General features: G+C 34.8%; 1 protein-coding gene across 5 annotated transcripts in view; it reads right to left on the bottom strand.

Moving 5' to 3' along the window:
• The window catches only part of Nbea (neurobeachin), a 643,202-nt gene that overhangs the window by 49,362 nt on the left and 574,529 nt on the right, over window positions 1-19,311 (bottom strand). For all 5 annotated transcript variants that reach the window (XM_074043550.1, XM_074043551.1, XM_074043549.1 and 2 more), the window contains one exon: window positions 15,860-16,012. In XM_074043550.1, the coding sequence (XP_073899651.1) occupies window positions 15,860-16,012 (153 nt within the window). The remainder of the gene's footprint in view (window positions 1-15,859; window positions 16,013-19,311) is intronic.

Consider the following 19,311-nt stretch of genomic DNA (forward strand, 5'->3'; position numbering starts at 1 on the left):
TGGGAATCACTGGGCAATTTGGGATACTTGTTAGTGAGTAAGAAAAATGATAAATTACTGAGAGCCAAGAACCAACGACTATGCGAAGCTTCTACAAAGAGTAAGAAGAAAAGAAGGCCCTTTTGTTTCCTAGGAAGCCATCAGAAGCTTCCTAGAGGCACCTTAACAGGTGGGAGGAAGTCCTACTCAGGCTCATGTGGTGAGCAGTGGTAGTGCATGGCTTAGCTTGCTCTGCCTCTCACTTTACTGCATTCTTGCATCATCGGTTCTTATTGATTTTGAAAACACGAACAGAAAGTTGTATATCTAGCTTCCTCAATTTCAGCTGTGCATAGATATATACAACAATTCTCTAAACTATAACTATTACTAAGTATATGAACAAAGCCATTCTCTGGCTATATGTTTCTGGTTTCCAAGGTGTTGTAACCAATTTGGAATACATTTAATTAATAAATGAATTTTAAATTAACCATCTCAAAACTGCATTTCATTAAAAATATGCAAAGTATTCTGAATGATACTTTTCAACTTTTCTTATTATTACATTTAACTAAACAGAATTTCTATACACTTCATCTCACCAATCTTAAAATAATTGTTCAGGAAAGAATATAGGAAATGAAACAAAAATACAATCAGAGGAATATTTTAAAGTTATGCATTGGTTATGTCTACAATATTGGTTTGGTCAACTTGTATAAATTATTTTGTCCAGTATAGTCAATTGAGAAAAAAAATCAGTTTAATAATTAGTAATAGTTTCAGTGCGAGGTACAAAAGGATAAAAAATGAATAAATGTATGCTCATTATTGAATAGCTATTAATCAATCTATTCACAGGAATTGAAAATAGTTGTAGAATTACTATTTACCAACATGCTTGGCTAGGCAACAACTATTTGAAATAAATGTTATAGATATCACTAAAGAAAAGATTGATAAATTTACTATTATTCTGTTAGAATAAAATGCCTAGTGTAATCATGAGAGAATCATGACTTTTCATTATTTTGAGGTTTTAAAATGTTTTTAGTCCCAATTATCCTTCTATCTCAACTCCCTACTTCTACTTCTTTCCTACCCCATAAGTAACAGCTTGTGTGTGTGTGTGTGTGTGTGTGTGTGTGTGTGTGTGTGTGTGTGTGAGAGAGAGAGAGAGAGACAGAGAGAGAGAGAGAGAGAGAGATTAGTGCTATTTAATTTTTGTGAATATCTCCTTGGGATTTATATTATGGAGTAGGACTGACCGTGTATATATTCCATCTGAGTCATTAGTGCTGCTCTTCACAGTAACTGCTCTGGCCCCACTTCCTCCACTAGTACATGAAGTTTTCATATGTCCACATTTCCAATGACTCATAATATTTTTCTAATTTTGGTCAGCGTAATAGATACAAAATAATTTCGTGTTGTTGTTTTAACTTGTATTTCTATTATTACTAGGAAATCTGACATTTTTTAAAATATGTCTAGTTTTTAAGATTTCCTTTTCTATAAATTTCCTGTTCATGCTCTCTGCCCATTTTTTATAGTGGTTTATGTCTTTGTGTTGTTGATTTGCAAAAGTTCTTTAAATATTTTAGATAACAGGTCCTTTTGGTTTAAAACATTGTAAATGGATTCTCTTACATGTCATATGTTTGTTAATTTTATGTTCTTAGTTGAATAGAAATTACTGATTTTGAAATAACTGAATCTTTTTTTAAATGTTTATGTTCTTAAGATTTTGTTTTGATGTTTTTGTCAATTAGCTTTACACTTATGGTTTTTTACTTTTTCATTTGTCTTTAATCCATCTACAGTCTACTTTCATTTATATATGGCATTAGATTATTTTTTATATAGTTAAGATAGTTTTCCAATACTCTCTATTAAATAAACATTCCTGGAGGTGTGGCTCAAGTGGTAGAGCACCTGCTTTGCAAGTGTGAAGACCTGACTTTAAACCCCAGTACCGCCAAAATAATAAGTAAGTAAGTAAGTAAATAAATAAACACTCCTTTCCTCAGTGATGAGTTGGTGTCACCTTTAGTGGGTGACTATATATTTGAGTATATATTTAAACATATATTTACAGATAGAATGATTATCTACAAAAAGACCAGCTCTTCTTTTTTCCTTCTCTTTCTTCTATGTATTTATGTATCTATCTAGACATGTGCAAATGTCTCGCTTTCTACACTCTTTATTTCCATTACTTTCTTAATTACATTTGTTTCATATATATGTTAATACCTGGTACAATTTATTCTTCCTTTTTCAGGATTAACTACGCTACTCATGGTCTTTATTCTTTTCATGTAACTTTTACAGTAGTGAATAGATATATCAAAATAATTTAACTGAGACACCAATCAATTCATAAATTAACTTAGGAACACTGACGTTAGGTTTTTCTACCAGCGGTCCCAAAACGTTTCTATAAAGATCATTTCCTATGTCCTATATTAGAGTGAAGATTTACAAGTTTTTCCATAAAACTTTTATTTTTGTTTAAGTTTTTTTCCTAAGGTCATAAATTTAATGCATCTTAAAAATTACATTTTATATTTGGTTATGAATCATATAAAATTGCTATTGATTTCTATCAGTTGATTTTGTGTCTGGTAAATATGGCTTTTTTTTTTCTAATGGAATTGTTCTTAACTTTAATAGCAGTGGTGATATGGACCATCCTTTTTCCTGATTTTAAAGGGATAAACCCTTAGTCTTAATGCAACACACACACACACTTATGTTTAATACACTGATATTTTACTTAGAATTTTTGTATTATAGTCAAACATGAAATGGGTCATTTCTCTTTTTTATTTGTCCTCCTTTAACTACTTTTGGAATCAAGATCCCACTAGTATCATAAAGTGAGCTGGATGGCTTCTTTTATTTTCTGAACAACTTGCCTAAGAAATGAATTCATTATCTCTTAAAAATCTTAGTGGAATTCACCTAAAAATAAATGTATGGCTTGGATTTTCTAGGACTATGGGAAAACTTTACTGAATTTCTTGAGGGCTTATAAATCCTCGATTTTGGTTTTTCACATTTTGCTCAGTATTCATTCATTTCATCTTAGCTCATAGTTCTTCAACATAATCTCTAATTAAACTTAAAATCATATATATCTATATAGTTATTTACCTTATTCTAGTCTATTTATTAGAGAAGCAGCATGGTGAATTAATTGATAATTGTGGTCAAATAGTTCTGTACAGTTTTTTCTTTTTGTTTATAAAGTTAAATGACAAAGAAACAAAAAGGTAGGAGCTAAACTGATAAAGTCTAATAGGTTTTCTGTCCTTCCAGTCACTGTGTAGAAAACAAAATCCAATTTAGAACACTAAAAAACTAAATCTGATTCAAAGTCAAATGCATTTCTAAGAATTGAATATTAGCTATCAGAAATAAAGTATAAGAACCTACCTGACCCTGACATCTGACACCATGGTTCTTTACTGTACGATAGTACTAATCTGTTGTTAAATACATGACATCTGCTTATGAGTTTTTTCATAGCTCTGTTTTCATGCACAAAATCACTTTGGTCTGAAAATTTTAGTACAATATGTTTGAAAAATATACAGAATTCTTGATTACTGAGCTATTATTGTTATAATGATCTTAATAGCTTTCTTTACCATCTACTTGCATATCTAAAGGCAGAAGTAATTGCTTTAAGCCTAGATAAACCAATTCCCAATCCATAAGTCTACCCTGGGGACCTGAGAGGAAGAAAGTAGAGAGTGTTCCTGAAACCAGAGAGGCTATCTCTTAGATAGACAAAACTTACCTAATTCTAATTTCCATTTTGTCCAATGGGTATTAGATGGTAGAAAATTCTTTCTCTAATAGATCTGAGATAAAGCCTCTCTGAAACTTATGAAAAAGGAAAATAGGCTGCTGAAATTAACAATAAGGAATGATTTATTCTATCTGAATTCATTATGTGAGTTTTCAATTCCTATCTCTTTTAGATTACAGCAAAAAATATTTCCATATTTTTCTCTATTACTTCAAAAACTTGCTTTTGGTAATAAAAAAATTCTCCAAATGGAGTTACATGTATTCAAATGGATATTTCCACCTTTATAATGCCTATGCCAGTGTTTTTTTTTCATAAACAAACTGAAGTTCTAGTTACTACAATTTCAATTATTCAATTGTTTTAAGTCAATAAACATAGTTGTTGTAAATGCTTATGGATGGTTAAATTATCTCATTACTTGATAGATTACTCATTGTATAATACACAAGATTATTTTCTAACCCTCATTACTCTCCAGATGAGCTACTACAATAGACTTTGACCTTTTTCTGTAATTCAAGGCTGGCAGAGCAGACTTTGGAAGCCACCATGCTCACATTGCGACCTCTATTTCATACCTCTCAAGATTTCTCCTGGCCTAACACTATCACCATAAGCTGCGTCAAGCCTTTCGAACCGTGATCCTACCCATACTCCCCCTGTTTCTCATGGCTTCCTGATATATATCCTGCCTCCAGAAGCACAGGAGGAGGACATAGTACTTGGGCACGTAGCCTTTGGTGTGACCTCTGTGCCTTTACTCTCCTTCTCTCTAACCTGAAAGTATCCAGTCCTCCTGTGTACTTCTTGTTCAGGCCAGAATTTGCTTCCTAGTCTCCTGCTCACACTTGTCTTTTCTCCTGAGTTTCTATAACGTTCTTCATGAACATCCTTCTGTCACTTAATGGGTGCGATAATGTATACAAACTTGTGAAATCAATTTAGAAACAAACTTGAAAGTATTACACAAAGGAACAGGATTACTGCCAATTAACATTTCACTGTTTCAAAAGCATAATATGTGTCTTCTACTAGAAAGTAAACCTTGTGAAGCTAGGCAGTGTTCTAGACCCCAGGAATTCTTTGATACATAAGAAAAAAACTGGTTTCTGGGGTTGGGGGCACATCCTATGGAAATGTGAATAAACAAGTTAATATACTCCAATCACTCCATTGCCCCAAATTACTGACCACCTACTTTGCATCAAACACTAGCCTTGGGGGATACAGAGATAAGTAAGCATCTATGTCCTCAAAAAGATCAGAGTCCAGTAGGCGTAAACATTGACCCCAGCCTTTCCTGTTGTTGAGAACATCTGCTAGTGTCAAGTTGAGAACTTACTGAAATGTAGTGAATCTATGTCTGCTGTGTGAGCATCACCACTGTCACACTCATTCCCCTACCCTTTCCCTGACACTGTAAGACAAAGAAATCTGCAGAAAAAAATGTCACTGTAGGAAGTCTCAGAGGGGGACAGTAGGCTCCAACTTTCAAATACACCCAGAATGGATTGATTCCTTATTCTTCACTGCTATCCTCCAGTGCAAACCCCCACCATCTCTCTAACAACACCTCCTAACAGATACCTGATTCTTGTCTTAACCATTCATTTCCAACAATGCAGAGTGATCCTTGCAAAACATAAATGAGCTCATGTCACTCTTCTGTTCAAAACACCGTGATGACTCTCCATATTACTCAGGGAAAAAGTGCTTGTGATGGCCTTCAACTCCCATGTGATGCTCCGTCCTCTCTTAGGCACCCACTTGCTCACTGTATCCTGGCCAAGTACATCCCTGCCACAGAGCCTTTGTCCCAGTGTCCCCTCTGCATGCAGTGCTCTTTCTTCAAGAGAGTTACTTGGCTTATTCCCTCACCTCAGGCCTTTGCTCAAATCTCACCTTCAAAGAGAGGCTACCAGACTTTCTTCCCTATACTCCTCATCCCCTTACTTTGCACTACTCCTTTTTACCATAGCATTTGTCACCTAATACACTAGGCATTTTTCTTATTTGTTTGTTTATTTGTGTAATGCCTAGGCAGGGATTCTTGCTTTTTCACTGATGTATTGCAAGCATGGGAAACAGTGTATGAACACTCAAAAGTAACCTGCCAAACTGAGTGAGCACTGTCAGTGCTTTTTAAAGCAAGGTTTCTTCCTTCCTTTCTTTTTTTAAAAAAGAATTTGGGATGTATTTCAAATTTAAACTGTTATCATTATAAAAGAGACTTGTTCTTCAAAATATGAAAATTTTGTAAAGGATGTAACGTCGTAAAAGAAGGCACACTGAGGCTGGACTTCTCCAGCACACTGGGCATGTGCTTAGACTGGGAACACCGTGCATCTGGACCAATGGTTCCAGGGATCCGTTGGGCTGGGGCTGGAGATTATCAGTGCACAGCCATGAAAGGCTTTTTCTAAAACAAATTTAAAAAAAGGCTAGATTGTGATTGATGAACCTAGCATTAGGATAATGTTATCAGAGATACTTTCTATTTCTGTCCTTTGTGAGGAGGTCAGACTATAATTGTGTTAGAACTGAACACAATGCTTTATTAATGTTTCATGAGTAAGTCAGTTATAATAAGACTACTTTTGCAAGGATAAATTAAACCAATTCTTGATGTTTAAACTCAATGCATTTAGAATTTATTGAAATGTCTACTACAAGTGACTATATCACTTTTCTAAGCTTCCTAGTGAGACCAAATTTTGAATTTCATAGCTCTTCAGTGAAATAATTCTTTTGAATGTATTTATAAAGCATAAACAATTGTAACCAATTATGTATGCTACTGACCACAACTTAAGCAACACTAACAACAACAACAACAGACTAAAGAAATGCATCATTCAAAACCCAAAATACTTGTGTGGGGGGGTGAATATGATCAAAGTACATGATATGCATGTATAGAAATATAATGAAACTCACTATTTTGTACAATTAATATATGCTAATAGTGAAAAAGTACTGTTTCGTTTTTAAAGATTAGAATAGGAAATTAGTTTCTATGCAAGTAAAGGCTGCTACCAATGTATTAAATACTTGTTCAATTGTTGGCATGTAATAATGAAGCTGAGTGTACAAAAGTCAATGATGTCATCCTTTTCATATTATTTTGTCTTCTTTGCCTCAAATTTCTTAATGATAGCTTGAAAGAAGGAGGGAATGCTCATGGACAGAGAATACTAATCCATCCAAAGAGATGAACCACCCTTTTTACAATTGTAAATGTCATTTCTTTGGGATATATGAAATTTCCATTTTATACTTTAGGCTCATTACAAAGAACTACTGCAAATAACTAAAGATAATCCCAGTCCAAATTATAAATACACTAGAGCAAATTTTCTCTAACACTATTTAGAAGAACTAAATCCTACATGAACTACCCAGCCAGTATAAAATTAGAAAGTTTTAATGTTACAAAATAATATTTAAGATGAAGTTTATATTCAAACCCCTTTTATATTTTATATTAGTGCCTAAATATTATAGAAAGACACAAGAAATAAATATTCCTCCAGCAAAAATTGTAAATATGTAGATCACAGGTTAAATGTAACAGTTTTAACACAGAAACCCGACATTGCTTCTGCATGAGGTCAGTATGATCAATCCCCATCAGCAGGATGGGAAAACTGACCAAAACCTGGAGTAGAGGAATCTATAGTCTGAAGGAGAATTTGGAATAAAGTAGTAGAGGGACACTGACAGCAGCAGCTGCAGCGATAAGGCCACATTTGATGAGCCATTTTCATAACTGCTGCTTAGGACTGATTCCAGAGGCAGCACCCTGGCTTTGACCTTTAACAGTAGTTCTGAAGCAAACAATGGCTGCCACACACATAGCATCTTGCCAATACACCAGGAGCTTCTCCCTGTGCCCTGCAGGGGCGCTTCAAGAAAGACCCAGGAAAAAAAAGACAGAAAGAAGCAGCTTCTGAAGCCACCTCAAAGTACTTTCTGCATACCATTTACTTAATAAGGTGCTGCTTCCCAGTGATGCAGAGAGCAAAGATGGGGATAGTGTAAACTCCCCAAATATAGAGAATTTTGTATAAATATTTGATTCATAAGCCTTTTCAGATTCACTAATAAGGTAACAGGAATTTGGCTTAGAATAGAGAAAAACCCCAGTGCCTTCCTTTTTTAAATTTCTTCACAAATACAAGTTGGAACCTATAACTTACAATAAAAAAATGGACTATTTATTTCTAAAAGTGTTTTTTGGTATTTTCAGTCATGGACAAGCACCTATTTCTTCTGTTTTATCAATTGTAAAACTTAATTCTTTTGAATATGTGGGAACAAATCTTTGCAGGGCAATGACATCACCAAGTTACATGCAGTCCTTACAGTGGCTAGTGTATTTTGTACACATGACCCGATGAATATGTATTTAAAGGATACTACACAGAGCACCTATTTTAAAGAAGCACGTCACTTGCTTTACTTAAAGTCTGCTCAGCAGCACTCAGCTGTTGAAAAGACCAGACAGGACAGGTGAGAGGTATGTAAACAGAAGTCAGTACTTGAACTGTAATGTTAGTATCAGGAGTAAACTATTTGTTACATTTAATTTATATACAATAGAAGTATTCTGAGCAATTATAAATGAAAATATTTTATTGCTCAAAATCTGCATTCATGCATTTTATTCTCTCTTAAAGAAAGAGAGAGAATTTGAGTGTTGGTATTATACGCTTTCTCAGACTGTTCCTTTGTCTGAATAATTCTCTTATTAAAACCCAAACGACAAGAAAATGTTTGATGAGAATCAGGTATTTTAAAGGGACTTTAAGACACCTAAATAGTGATCATATGAACAATGAACCAGGCAGAAAGCTATTGATGAAAATGGATTTGTAAGCCTCGGTCACAGCTAAGTGTCTCTGGGGTGTCCGTGACTAGAGATGGTTTGCAGATATCAAACAGGTTATTACCAAAGTTCCTCTGTAATTTGGTGATTGGAACATATACTGTGGTACAAACACTATTATCCTAATCTAGTTTGGTTCTCAAGTTGATCTATAAAGCGGTACTTAATTCAAAATGTAGGTGAAGTTTTAAAGACTACATGTCAGCCTAGGTAATATTATATTTAGAATTCTAAACTTTGAGGCTAGGTACCCTCAGGTAGAAATCAAGTGGGCTCAGTCCACTGTCAACAAGCCACCTTGGCTTCCTAGGTCTCAGCTTCCTCATTCAAGTAAAAGGTTTATTTCAGTCTTAAAGTCCTGTGAATCCAAAGCTTACAATGTAAGTGAATGTCATTTTCTCCACTTGTGTAAGTCAAGGGCATTGTCCCTCTTCTCACACTAGTTGGACACAGGGAACAGAAACTTCCTCAGCAATAAGCCAAGGTTTTCTTAGCTGCAACAGGAAACCTTTCAGGGTGAGGCTGGCAGATCACAGAAGCAAAACTGGGGACCTCAGAAAGTCAGGTCTGAATAGTCACTGGGGCTGACCCATGCCACTAATCTAGGATCACTTCTCAGTCATCTCTCTTTTCTTCTGTTCACTCGAAGGAACAGGCTTCTATCCTCCTCCCCTTTGCTTTCTCCCTCTTTCTTCATAGCTCCTTTGAACACTAGTTACCTTTCCTGGAGACAGACTGTGGCTAAGAACACTGCTGCTTTGGTAAGTAGGTGGTTTTGGTATGTTAATTTACCCTGCTGGTTCCAAGGTCAATACTTTCCTCAGAAGATTTTTTGAGGATTTATAAGAATGATGAACCTGAAATTCTAGAATAGTATCTGCCAAGAACAAAACAGTAAAATTGGCATATTTTATCTTGGTTAACCTTCATGTTGGGATGATTTAGGACTGGGAGTAAAGTGACTAAGATTTGCAGCAGTTGTCAGCAATAAGTCTTGGACTGAGGAAAGTAGAGAGAAAAAATTGTAAACAGCTACCCTTGTGGAGAAGAGTGCACTGGGCAGCCAATAGCTGGATATAAGAAAGAAGAGGTACAAGCTGTGTGCTGTCTATAGTACCATTTACCTTACTAAGGCAAGGCTTTTGTCACTTCATCTTTCAATACATAAGTCCCAAATCTGGAATCCATTAGACAATGGCCAATGAAACCAGGTAAAAGCTAAAGTTACTCTTTGGCAGAGCTATGAAATTCACATTTCCTCCAGGGTCTTGCTTAGCACTTGAGCGACCCTTATTCATCATAAAGCCTTGATAAAATGGGTTCTCTGGTTTGTAGCCTGGAAGAGATTATAAGCAGCAAACTGTTATATGGCTGAGTGCTATAAAAGGGAGCTGTGGTGACAGCTGACAATCCTAGAAAACAGAAAAAGAATTGGTACAGATTCTATCACTTCATAAATTCATAATTGGTATTAATGATAATAAACTTGATTTTTTAAAGAGAATACAGTTTTATCCTTTGTATAGAGGGAAGGGAATCAGGTAGCAATACATTTTAGAAAGATAAACATAACAGTACTTCAAAAACCCTGCAGAAAATTTAGAAACTTCATTTATCTGACAAATTTATTTAGTTAGATTACATTAACACCCAACAAACATACTAGCTGACTAAATCTGCAGATTTCGTCGAGAATGCACAGTATTACTTTTTAAATTTACGCCAATATGAATTATCTGATGGTTTTCACCCATCATAACTGTTAGCTGTTCCCATGTTCAAAAAATTTTGTATGATGCTCCCTGGGCTTTAGAAGCAGGAGTGCCTATTCTATTTCAATTAAGCATATAAATAATAAAATTATTAATTCTGGGAGCATATAAACTTCTGTGACTAATGAAGAACATAAGGGTTGTATCTATAATGAATAAAACTTATTGTTTTATTAAAATACATCTAAAATGTTTTAGTATCTAATAAATACCCAAAGAGCTGCTAACCACCATTAGTCACTAGAAAAATATAAATTAAAACTATAATGACATGTTACTTCACATCCACTAGAATTGTTGTAATTTAAAAAAATCTGGTAATAATGAGTGGTGGTGAGGACATGGAAAAGTGAAACTCACACTCTGTGGTTGGGAGTGTAAGATAACACGGCCACTTTGGCAGCTTGTCAAAAAGTTGAATAGAAATTAACAATATTAGTCAGCAATTCCACTCCTAGGTATATATATCCCAAAGAAATGAGCACAAGTTTCATATAGAAACTTGAATGTGAACATTCATAGTAGCATCATAATAGTCAAGAAGTGGAAACAACTTACACATTCACTAACGAATGAATGAATGAATGAATGAAAAAAGTGTGGTATTCCCTTCAGTGGAAAACTACTGTGCAAAACTATGTTAGGCAAAGGGAGCTAAACACCAAAAACATGTATGAATGATTGTTTTAAATGAGATGTCCAGAAAAGGCAAACCTATGGAAATAAGAAGTAAATTAGTGGTTACCTACAGCTGGAGGTAGGCAAGAAGTCTTTTTGGGGTGATGGAAATATTCTAAAATTAGGTTGTGATGGCCATACATCTCTGTACATTTACTAAAAATCATTAAATTATTGAAAATAAGTGACTTGTCTCTATATACAAATAAATAAATTAATGGAGATGTTAAATGTTTTGACCTGATCTGTATGATAGCTAGAAAGTGATTTTGTTCCTTCCTATTGCTAGTTAGTGCTCCACTGCATGGATGTCCCATAGGTTGTTGGTACTGGGGTTTGAACTCAGAGTTTCATACTTGCTAGGCAGCCGCTCTACCTCTTGAGTTACTCTCCCAGCCCTTTTTTGTGTTGGTTATTTTTGAGACAGGGTCTTGCCAACTATTTGCTTCCTAAGTAGCTAGGATTATAGGTGTGGGCCACCGACACCAGCTACCACAGTTTGTATATCCATTCATCAGGTGAGGAATATTTGGGTAGTTTCTGGGTTTGAATAAAGTTGAATAAAGTCACTCTAAATATTCATGTATTGGGTGAACATATATTTTCATTTTCCTTGAGCAGTGGGATTGCTGGGTGTCTGGTAAGTGTGTGTTTATAAAAAAAAAATACCAAACTATTATTTGCCAGCTGTATAATAAAGATGCTTGTCTTCCTTTAAAAAATTTAATTTTCTAATTATTGCTTTTTATTTTTTTTGAATGCTCTCTATATATTTTAGATTACAGTCTTTTATTAGATGTGCTTAAAATTTATTTTGGTATCCTGTGGCTTGTCTTTTTAGTTTTCTTAGCAGCACTGTTCAAAGAAGACAATTTTTATTAAAGTCTAGTATATCAATGTTTTCATTTATGGATTATGCTTTTGTTGTTATAATCAACATATTTTTGCCTAATCTAAGGTCACAAAGACTGTCTCCTATATGTTTTCTTTTAGAAATTTTATAGTCTTAGGTTTTATATTTAGGTAACACAGCTTTGCCTAATCTAAGGTCATAAAAACTGTCTCCTATGTTTTCTTTTAGAAATTTTATAGTCTTAGGTTTTATATTTAGGTCTATGATACAGTTTTTGGTAGTGTATGAGGTAAAGACTAAGGTCTCTACCTTTTTTGCACATAGATATCCAACTTTTCCAGGACCTATTTTTTTTCCAGCACCATTTGTTCAATGGCAATTTTTCCTTAAAGCCACTTTTTGCCGTGTCTCTTATTCAAGTAAATTAATGAACAGACCAGAATAGCTGAGAAGACAGAGTGAGCTATGGGCAGAGAGGACAATAAAGAGAAGGAAAGACTATGAACACCCATTTCTATCGTGGATAAATTATTTTTCAGTGAACAACCCTGGGGCATCTGACCAATCACTTAGTCTACTTCTTTCTGCTTCTGCTTTTGGAACCATCCATGCAGATGAATTCATTGGAAATGACCCTTTCACTTGTTGGCACTATGACTTTGGTTCTTTTACCAAGCAGGCTGCTTCTCACCACTGCGTACTACTGAATACTATGTTCTTATTTTCAAGCTGCATTCTATCCAAAATTTCTATATTTGCAGCTATAATTAATTTATTGTGATTGAGTATTACTCAAAATACCTCATTAGTTTGGTTCTGTCTGAGATTTGGTATTGGTAATGCAAGGTAAGGAATATATTGCCAAAACTGAATGGAGATACAAACACCAGCTTAAATCATTTTAATGAGAAACTGATCTTGGATAGATGGTTGCTTCTCGAAAAACTAAAGTCAAATGTCCCTATGCTTTTTACAGTGTAAATAAGGTAATTTAACACTTTTCTAGCTATTTGATACATGATGGTATAAATAAGAGGTCATTTCCCCAATTTAGAAAACATAACTCCTTTTTCTATATCAGGTAAAACTTTCCTTTATATTAAGCTTTCTTTTCAACTTTTGAGTCTTTTATTAAGAATGCAAACCTATTTTCTAAAGCATCTATACACTTCATGGAATGGGTACCACTGAGAATAATATGCTCCTAGTATAAAATATAGCCTCATCCTGGAACTGGGAAGCAACAGTGGTCTACTATATGTTTTGTTTGTATTGCTGCATGTTCAGAAGTCTAAAAAATGTCATCCACATTTTCTACTGCATAATCAATTTAATTTTATATAAGCATTAGCAAATTAACAAATGTGAAATGTCCAGTAGATAATGAAGATAAGGACTCTATTTTTCCTTAATGCATATTTAAGGCATTTGGATTCTGTCACTTACTAACTTCATTGCCCTGGTAAATTATTGAACATCTCTTGTCTTCATGTTTTTCAACTGTAAATAGGGACACCTTATGAATACGATTTTTTAAAAAACAAATGCCTAGCCTACTACCTAACACATAAGCACTTATTAATACCCACATAAAAATTTCCTTTTTTTGAGGTAATAGGGCTTGATCTCAGGGCCTTCACCTTGAGCCACTCCACCAGCCCTATTTTTGTGAAGGGTTTTTTGAGATAGGTTCTCGCCTAACAATTTGCCTGGGCTGGCTTCAAACCATGATCCTCCTGATCTCTGCCTCCTGAGTAGCTGGGATCACAGGTGTGAGCCACCAGCGCCTGGCTCACATGAGAGTTTCTGTTCAGAGCAACAAAAACTTTGGTTTAACATTTTTTGGCTACTTTCCCTGCTTAAGTGAGAGACTCATTTTTATTGGTATGGACCAAACTAGAATATATATTGACAGCAATGAGATGACTACCCCAATGTTCACTAATTCACTCAGCAAATGTTTACTGACCAACTACTGTGTGACAGGCATGGGTACTGGGTTATGGAGATCTAGAGGCATGATGTGGCTGAGAGACAGTGACATGTGGCAAGCTTCTAGGGTTGAATTTATGGATCTGGTATCCTTACACTGACATGTTTTATATTGCACATTCAAGTATGTAAGGATAGTGTGTTAATGGATGACCAGTTTTAATAGTAAGTAGAGATTTTTAGAAGTACTCAGTACTGAAGTATAAGTATTTCATATTAAAAACATAAAGTAGTAATTTATTGTTCAAGGAGATAGTATGCAATAACTATATATATGAAAGTGCCAACTTACAGACTGAGAAGAGAGAATATGCATAAAATTTATGCAATATATATTTCCTCAAAGGGGGAAAACTGGTGGCAGATTACTTACCTTTATGGTGCTTTTGTGTGCATGTGTGTATGTGTGTGTTTGTGTTTTGGAGGTACTGGGGTTTGAACTTAGGGTCTCATACTTGCTAAGCAGGAGCTCTACTACTTAAGCCACTCTGCTAGTCCTATATGGTGTTTTTAAATGTGGGCCTATTATATCAGTAACAACTTTGTAAAATAAGATTTGTTAAAAGTAGAATATTTCTTTGAGACAGAAAATGTAATTCTGAAATAGAAAGGAGCATGTCACTGACAATGAAGTCCAAAACAATGTAACACCTGGTGTGGGAGACTGGGGAAGAACCACATATTGTATGATTCTATTTACAGAACATGTCCAGAATAGGCAGAAAGATTCAAAGAAAGTAGGTGAGAAACAGAAAGTATAGATAGAAGGTAGATTAGTGGTTACCTGGGAGTGGGGAACTGAATGGATGGAGAAGTTGGGGAAAATAGGGTGAGATGCTAATAGGTCTGGAGTTTCTTTATGAGGTGATAAAACTGTTCTAAAATTGATTGTGGTGAAGGTTGCAAAACTCTCAATAGGCTAAAACCCATTGATTGTTTAACTTTCAGTGCGTGAATTATATGGTATGTGATGTATCTTAATAAAGCTCTTACAGAAAAGGGGATTAAAGAACATGTGAGCCCCATTCAATATATGGAACTTATTTGGGTTCTGTATAACAAAACTGCATAACTGCAGAAACAAAATAGAACAGATTTATGAGATAGTTGGGAAAAACCTGAGAGCAAGTGAAACAGAGTAAAGATGTGTTTTGAGTCATTGGTTTTATTGATATAATTCCTCAAATGATCAAGAACAAGTGTAAACTAGAGAAGTTGTTTTGTAATATGGTTCATTTCCATGTACCAGAACCTCACTAAGATTCAAATCTCCTTAAACATGGATAAAACATATTAAAATCTATAAAATTACCACATGCAAACATTCCATTTACACATTTCTTATTTGAACACCCAGACATCTGTCATATAGATGAAAAAGAATGTTTACAATATGGGTGTTCTCTAACAGGCAAATATATTACATCATGAGGTATGTGTCACAGCTTAAATTTCTTATACACAAATATTCTCCAAATATAATCTTTTCTTGTTTTGAATATTTTTATAAGGGACAGAAGTGTACAGGCATACTGGTTACAGACACAAAAATGGGAGTGGGCATTTATTTTAAGCACTTTAGAACATGTGATATTAGTCAACAGATGCTCATCTGATTGCTTTCTCCTGAGGGAGCAAATATAACTGAATTACCATTCCTTGATTAGTTCACATGAAAGAAAATCCTCTCTGCAACAAAGAATGCTTTCAGAACACCACAGTTAAAATGCTTTCTTTCTTTTTTTTCTTAAAATTTAACCCTACATTTATAGAGGTTAAGTGCCAATTTGCAATAGTTAAAAACGGAACAAAACTACATAATATTTGAACTTCCTGATGATTGCTTGAGCAAAGACAAAAATCTCTCTTACCATCCTGTTGATTCGTACAAAGTCTTCAGGTTTTTTTGCCCAGGGGGGAAGATCAACATCATTTACCACTACTTCATCTTCTCTGACTCCAAGATGATATCCGTTACTGTTGACAAACATCTCTGGTAGGTAGTAGAACTCTGGAATTAGTTCCTGCCAGGAATAAAAATGTGCATATTAAAGCACTTCAGAAAAACCAGTTGGATAAAACTATTAACTTATAACTTACTAACTATAAATGGAATTAAACACTTTCTTTACCTAAAACCCAATATTTTAGAAATCTATTCTTCATTAAAAGTTTTTTATTTATGAGTATGAAGAACAAAGGAAATATTTCTCCTCTACAATTTGTTTGATAACTTATGCTTATAATACACAATATTTTTAAATGTTACCCATGTTTATCTTACCTTGTTATGAATTAACATGGATGTACAAATAGGTATACAAATTAACAATAGTTCACAGTAGAATTAGTAAACATATGTATAAAGCTATACCTATAAGTCTGTTGCATAAACACCTTTTTCTGACTAATAACAGTCAGAATTAAAAGTGTTGATAGTATTTATTAAAAATCACAATATTTTTTCTTTTTTATAATATTAGCAATTACAATACATGATACTTATAAAAAAGATTCAAAGTTTTAACTTTTGACTTGACATAATACATTTTTTTTTTCAGTGTTAATAATGGAACCCAGGACCTTGCTCATGTGAGGCAAGCACTTTACCACTGAGCTATCCCCTTGGCCCCAAATAAATTATTTTTATACCTACTACTGAATACAATAAGGGGACAGTACACATTATAATCAGCTTGAAATATTTAATGCCACTGGAATGTAGGTTATTAATAAATTGGATGCAAACACAAATTGGTTTATATATATAGATATGACATAACAACTGATTCAAGACGATCTGCATGGGATGCCTCATGTCAAATAAGGAGGCTTACATACTTTGGAATAAATCTAATATAGGAAAAAACTGATTTTAAGATACTAAAAGTTTGTATTTGTTCTTTTTTTAAAGTAAAGAAAATGAAAAGCAAAACATTAATTTTATGCATATTTATAACATATCATTTTTTCTCAAATTTCAAGTTGAGGGCTAAATTAACTTTAAATTATATTCTCAAAAGCAAAAGACATTTATTTGTGTAATATGATCAGAGTTGACATCACAGTATTTGAAATTTGAATCTTACTGTGGTCTTTTCCAGGGATGCATTGAAAAAATTAAAACTGCTGGCGCTGGTGGCTCATACCTGTAATCTTAGCTACTCAGGAGGCAGAGAACAGGAGGATTGCAGTTTGAAGCCAGCCTGGGGCAATAATTCCCAAGACCCTATCTTGAAAAAAACCCATCAAGGGCTGGCAGAATGGCTCAAGGTATAGGCCCTGAGTTCAAAGTCCAGCACCAAAAGAAAAAAAAATTAAAATCACTAAGTTCTGAGGTCTTGAAAATTGGGTTCTTAATTTTTTTCTAAGAAAAGTACATACAAAAGCTTTACCTTCATAGGTTCTCCTTCTAAGACCTACATAGGTGTTATAGCATAAGTAAGTGTTTATCTTATTAATACCCTGTGTGAATGTGATCATGATCCATTCTTATAATTTTGAGCCTTAAGAAAAACATCTTTTTTGTTGATTTTCTACAAAATTATGGAACCATGAATGGGTTTATATAAGCAAATTTTCTGGATAAATGGAGCTCAGTTTTTTTAAGAACGAGAGTTTTCATCTATGTAAACCATTTAAATAAAGATCTTTCTAAAATTCATTATATACATCTGTGACATTTATTTACTCATATAATAAAGATTTTGAGTTCCAGAGACTGTGATGGGTATCAAAAAACAATGGACAAGACATGTCCTTACCGTCACATAAGGGGCTGATGTATAAATGGGTAATTATAATGTACAACCATAACAGCTATGGAAGGGTGGGGGTGGGGAGGAGAGAGCAGGGAACTTTGACAAACTTAGGAAATACTTCACCAGAGATGGGACATGTGAGATCACCACAAAGGAGAAGATCGGGGGAAGGGGCAGAGGACTATTGTGGAGGGCTATCAAGGAGTGGTAAGAAGAGAATATTGGGGATACATTAGGACTAGAGGATGAGAAGGGAGAAGGATTAGGGGGTCAGATGATGGAGGATGTTTTCTGAAGTGAGGCTGTTTGGATTTTGTCCAAGAGGCAATCAAAACTTTGAAGAAGAGTTATGGCCATGCTGAAATTTGTTTTTACTTAAAGAGACCGGGTGACGAAGCAAAGAGTAGACTCTATAGGAGGAAGAATAGGTGTAGGTGTGCCTGTGGGAGAAGAGGAATCAGCTGCAGCAAGAAGAGGATGGGTGAGAGAAGGGCGACTATAAGGTATGAAGAGGAAGGCGACTTACGTGAGACTTTGTCAAGGAGGGGTGACCTGGGACAGATCTGTCTGGGTTGGCAGGGAGGTAGTGATGAGTTGTGGTCTGACTCTTGGGCAGAAAGGAGGGAATTAGATAGCTCTCTCTAAGAGGCAAATATGTATTAACAAAAAAACTGTGTAAGATGTCAGGGCCACAATGAACTGCTTGGGAAGGGAGAATTCCAGTGAAATTAATATAAGCAAGTTTCCAAATATGAATGTGAAAGAGGGAACAAAAAACCACAAGTGATCCAACATGTCCATATGCCAATAGTGATATGGCTTAACTGAGGCTTGGACAGGAGTTAGTGGGTGCTTCAGCAATATTCTACCAACATGATTATAATGAACTCGGTGTCTGAGCTGGATTAGCATGACAGTCAGTCAGTCAGTAAAGGTGTATGATCACTGATTGGAAGGCAGAAGTAAAGAATCACTACTGATTGCACCTGATCAGAAATGCATAATTATTATCTTATGATTTCCATCTGTTAACAAAACACATACAGTTTTCTTCTGCTCTTACTCTCACTGTTTGGAGGAACACAGAGAATTAGTAAAAAGTCCACAGAAGCAAAGACTGTGGCTCTTTGCACATTTCCTATTCTTTATATGACACTGAATAATAATAACATTCTAAAAGAGCCAAGAGGGGGAAAGGCAGGTGAGCTCATTCAGTTGTTGGTTGTGGAGGGTGGCTTATATGTAATAGACTCACCTAAGTCAGGGATTTGCCTTGCTGCTTTCCACCAGTTATTTATGTTCAATCTCCTATGTCTAAAACAAGAGTACATAAGCTTCCTCAAGGACAAAGAAGGATATATATCTACATAGACATAGCAACAACATGGATTTATTTTTTATCTAAATATCCCCAAAACGGGCTGGGGGCATAGCTCAAGCAGTAGAGTACCTGCCTAGCAAGTACACCCCTGAGTTCAAACCATTGTATGGCAAAAAACAAAACGAAATGAAAAATCCCTTAAAGTCTTAATTTATCTTCCACCATCTTGATACTCTATGTT

The sequence above is a fragment of the Castor canadensis genome, chromosome 10 (genome assembly GCF_047511655.1).
Source record: "Castor canadensis chromosome 10, mCasCan1.hap1v2, whole genome shotgun sequence".
NCBI classification, from domain to species: domain Eukaryota; kingdom Metazoa; phylum Chordata; class Mammalia; order Rodentia; family Castoridae; genus Castor; species Castor canadensis.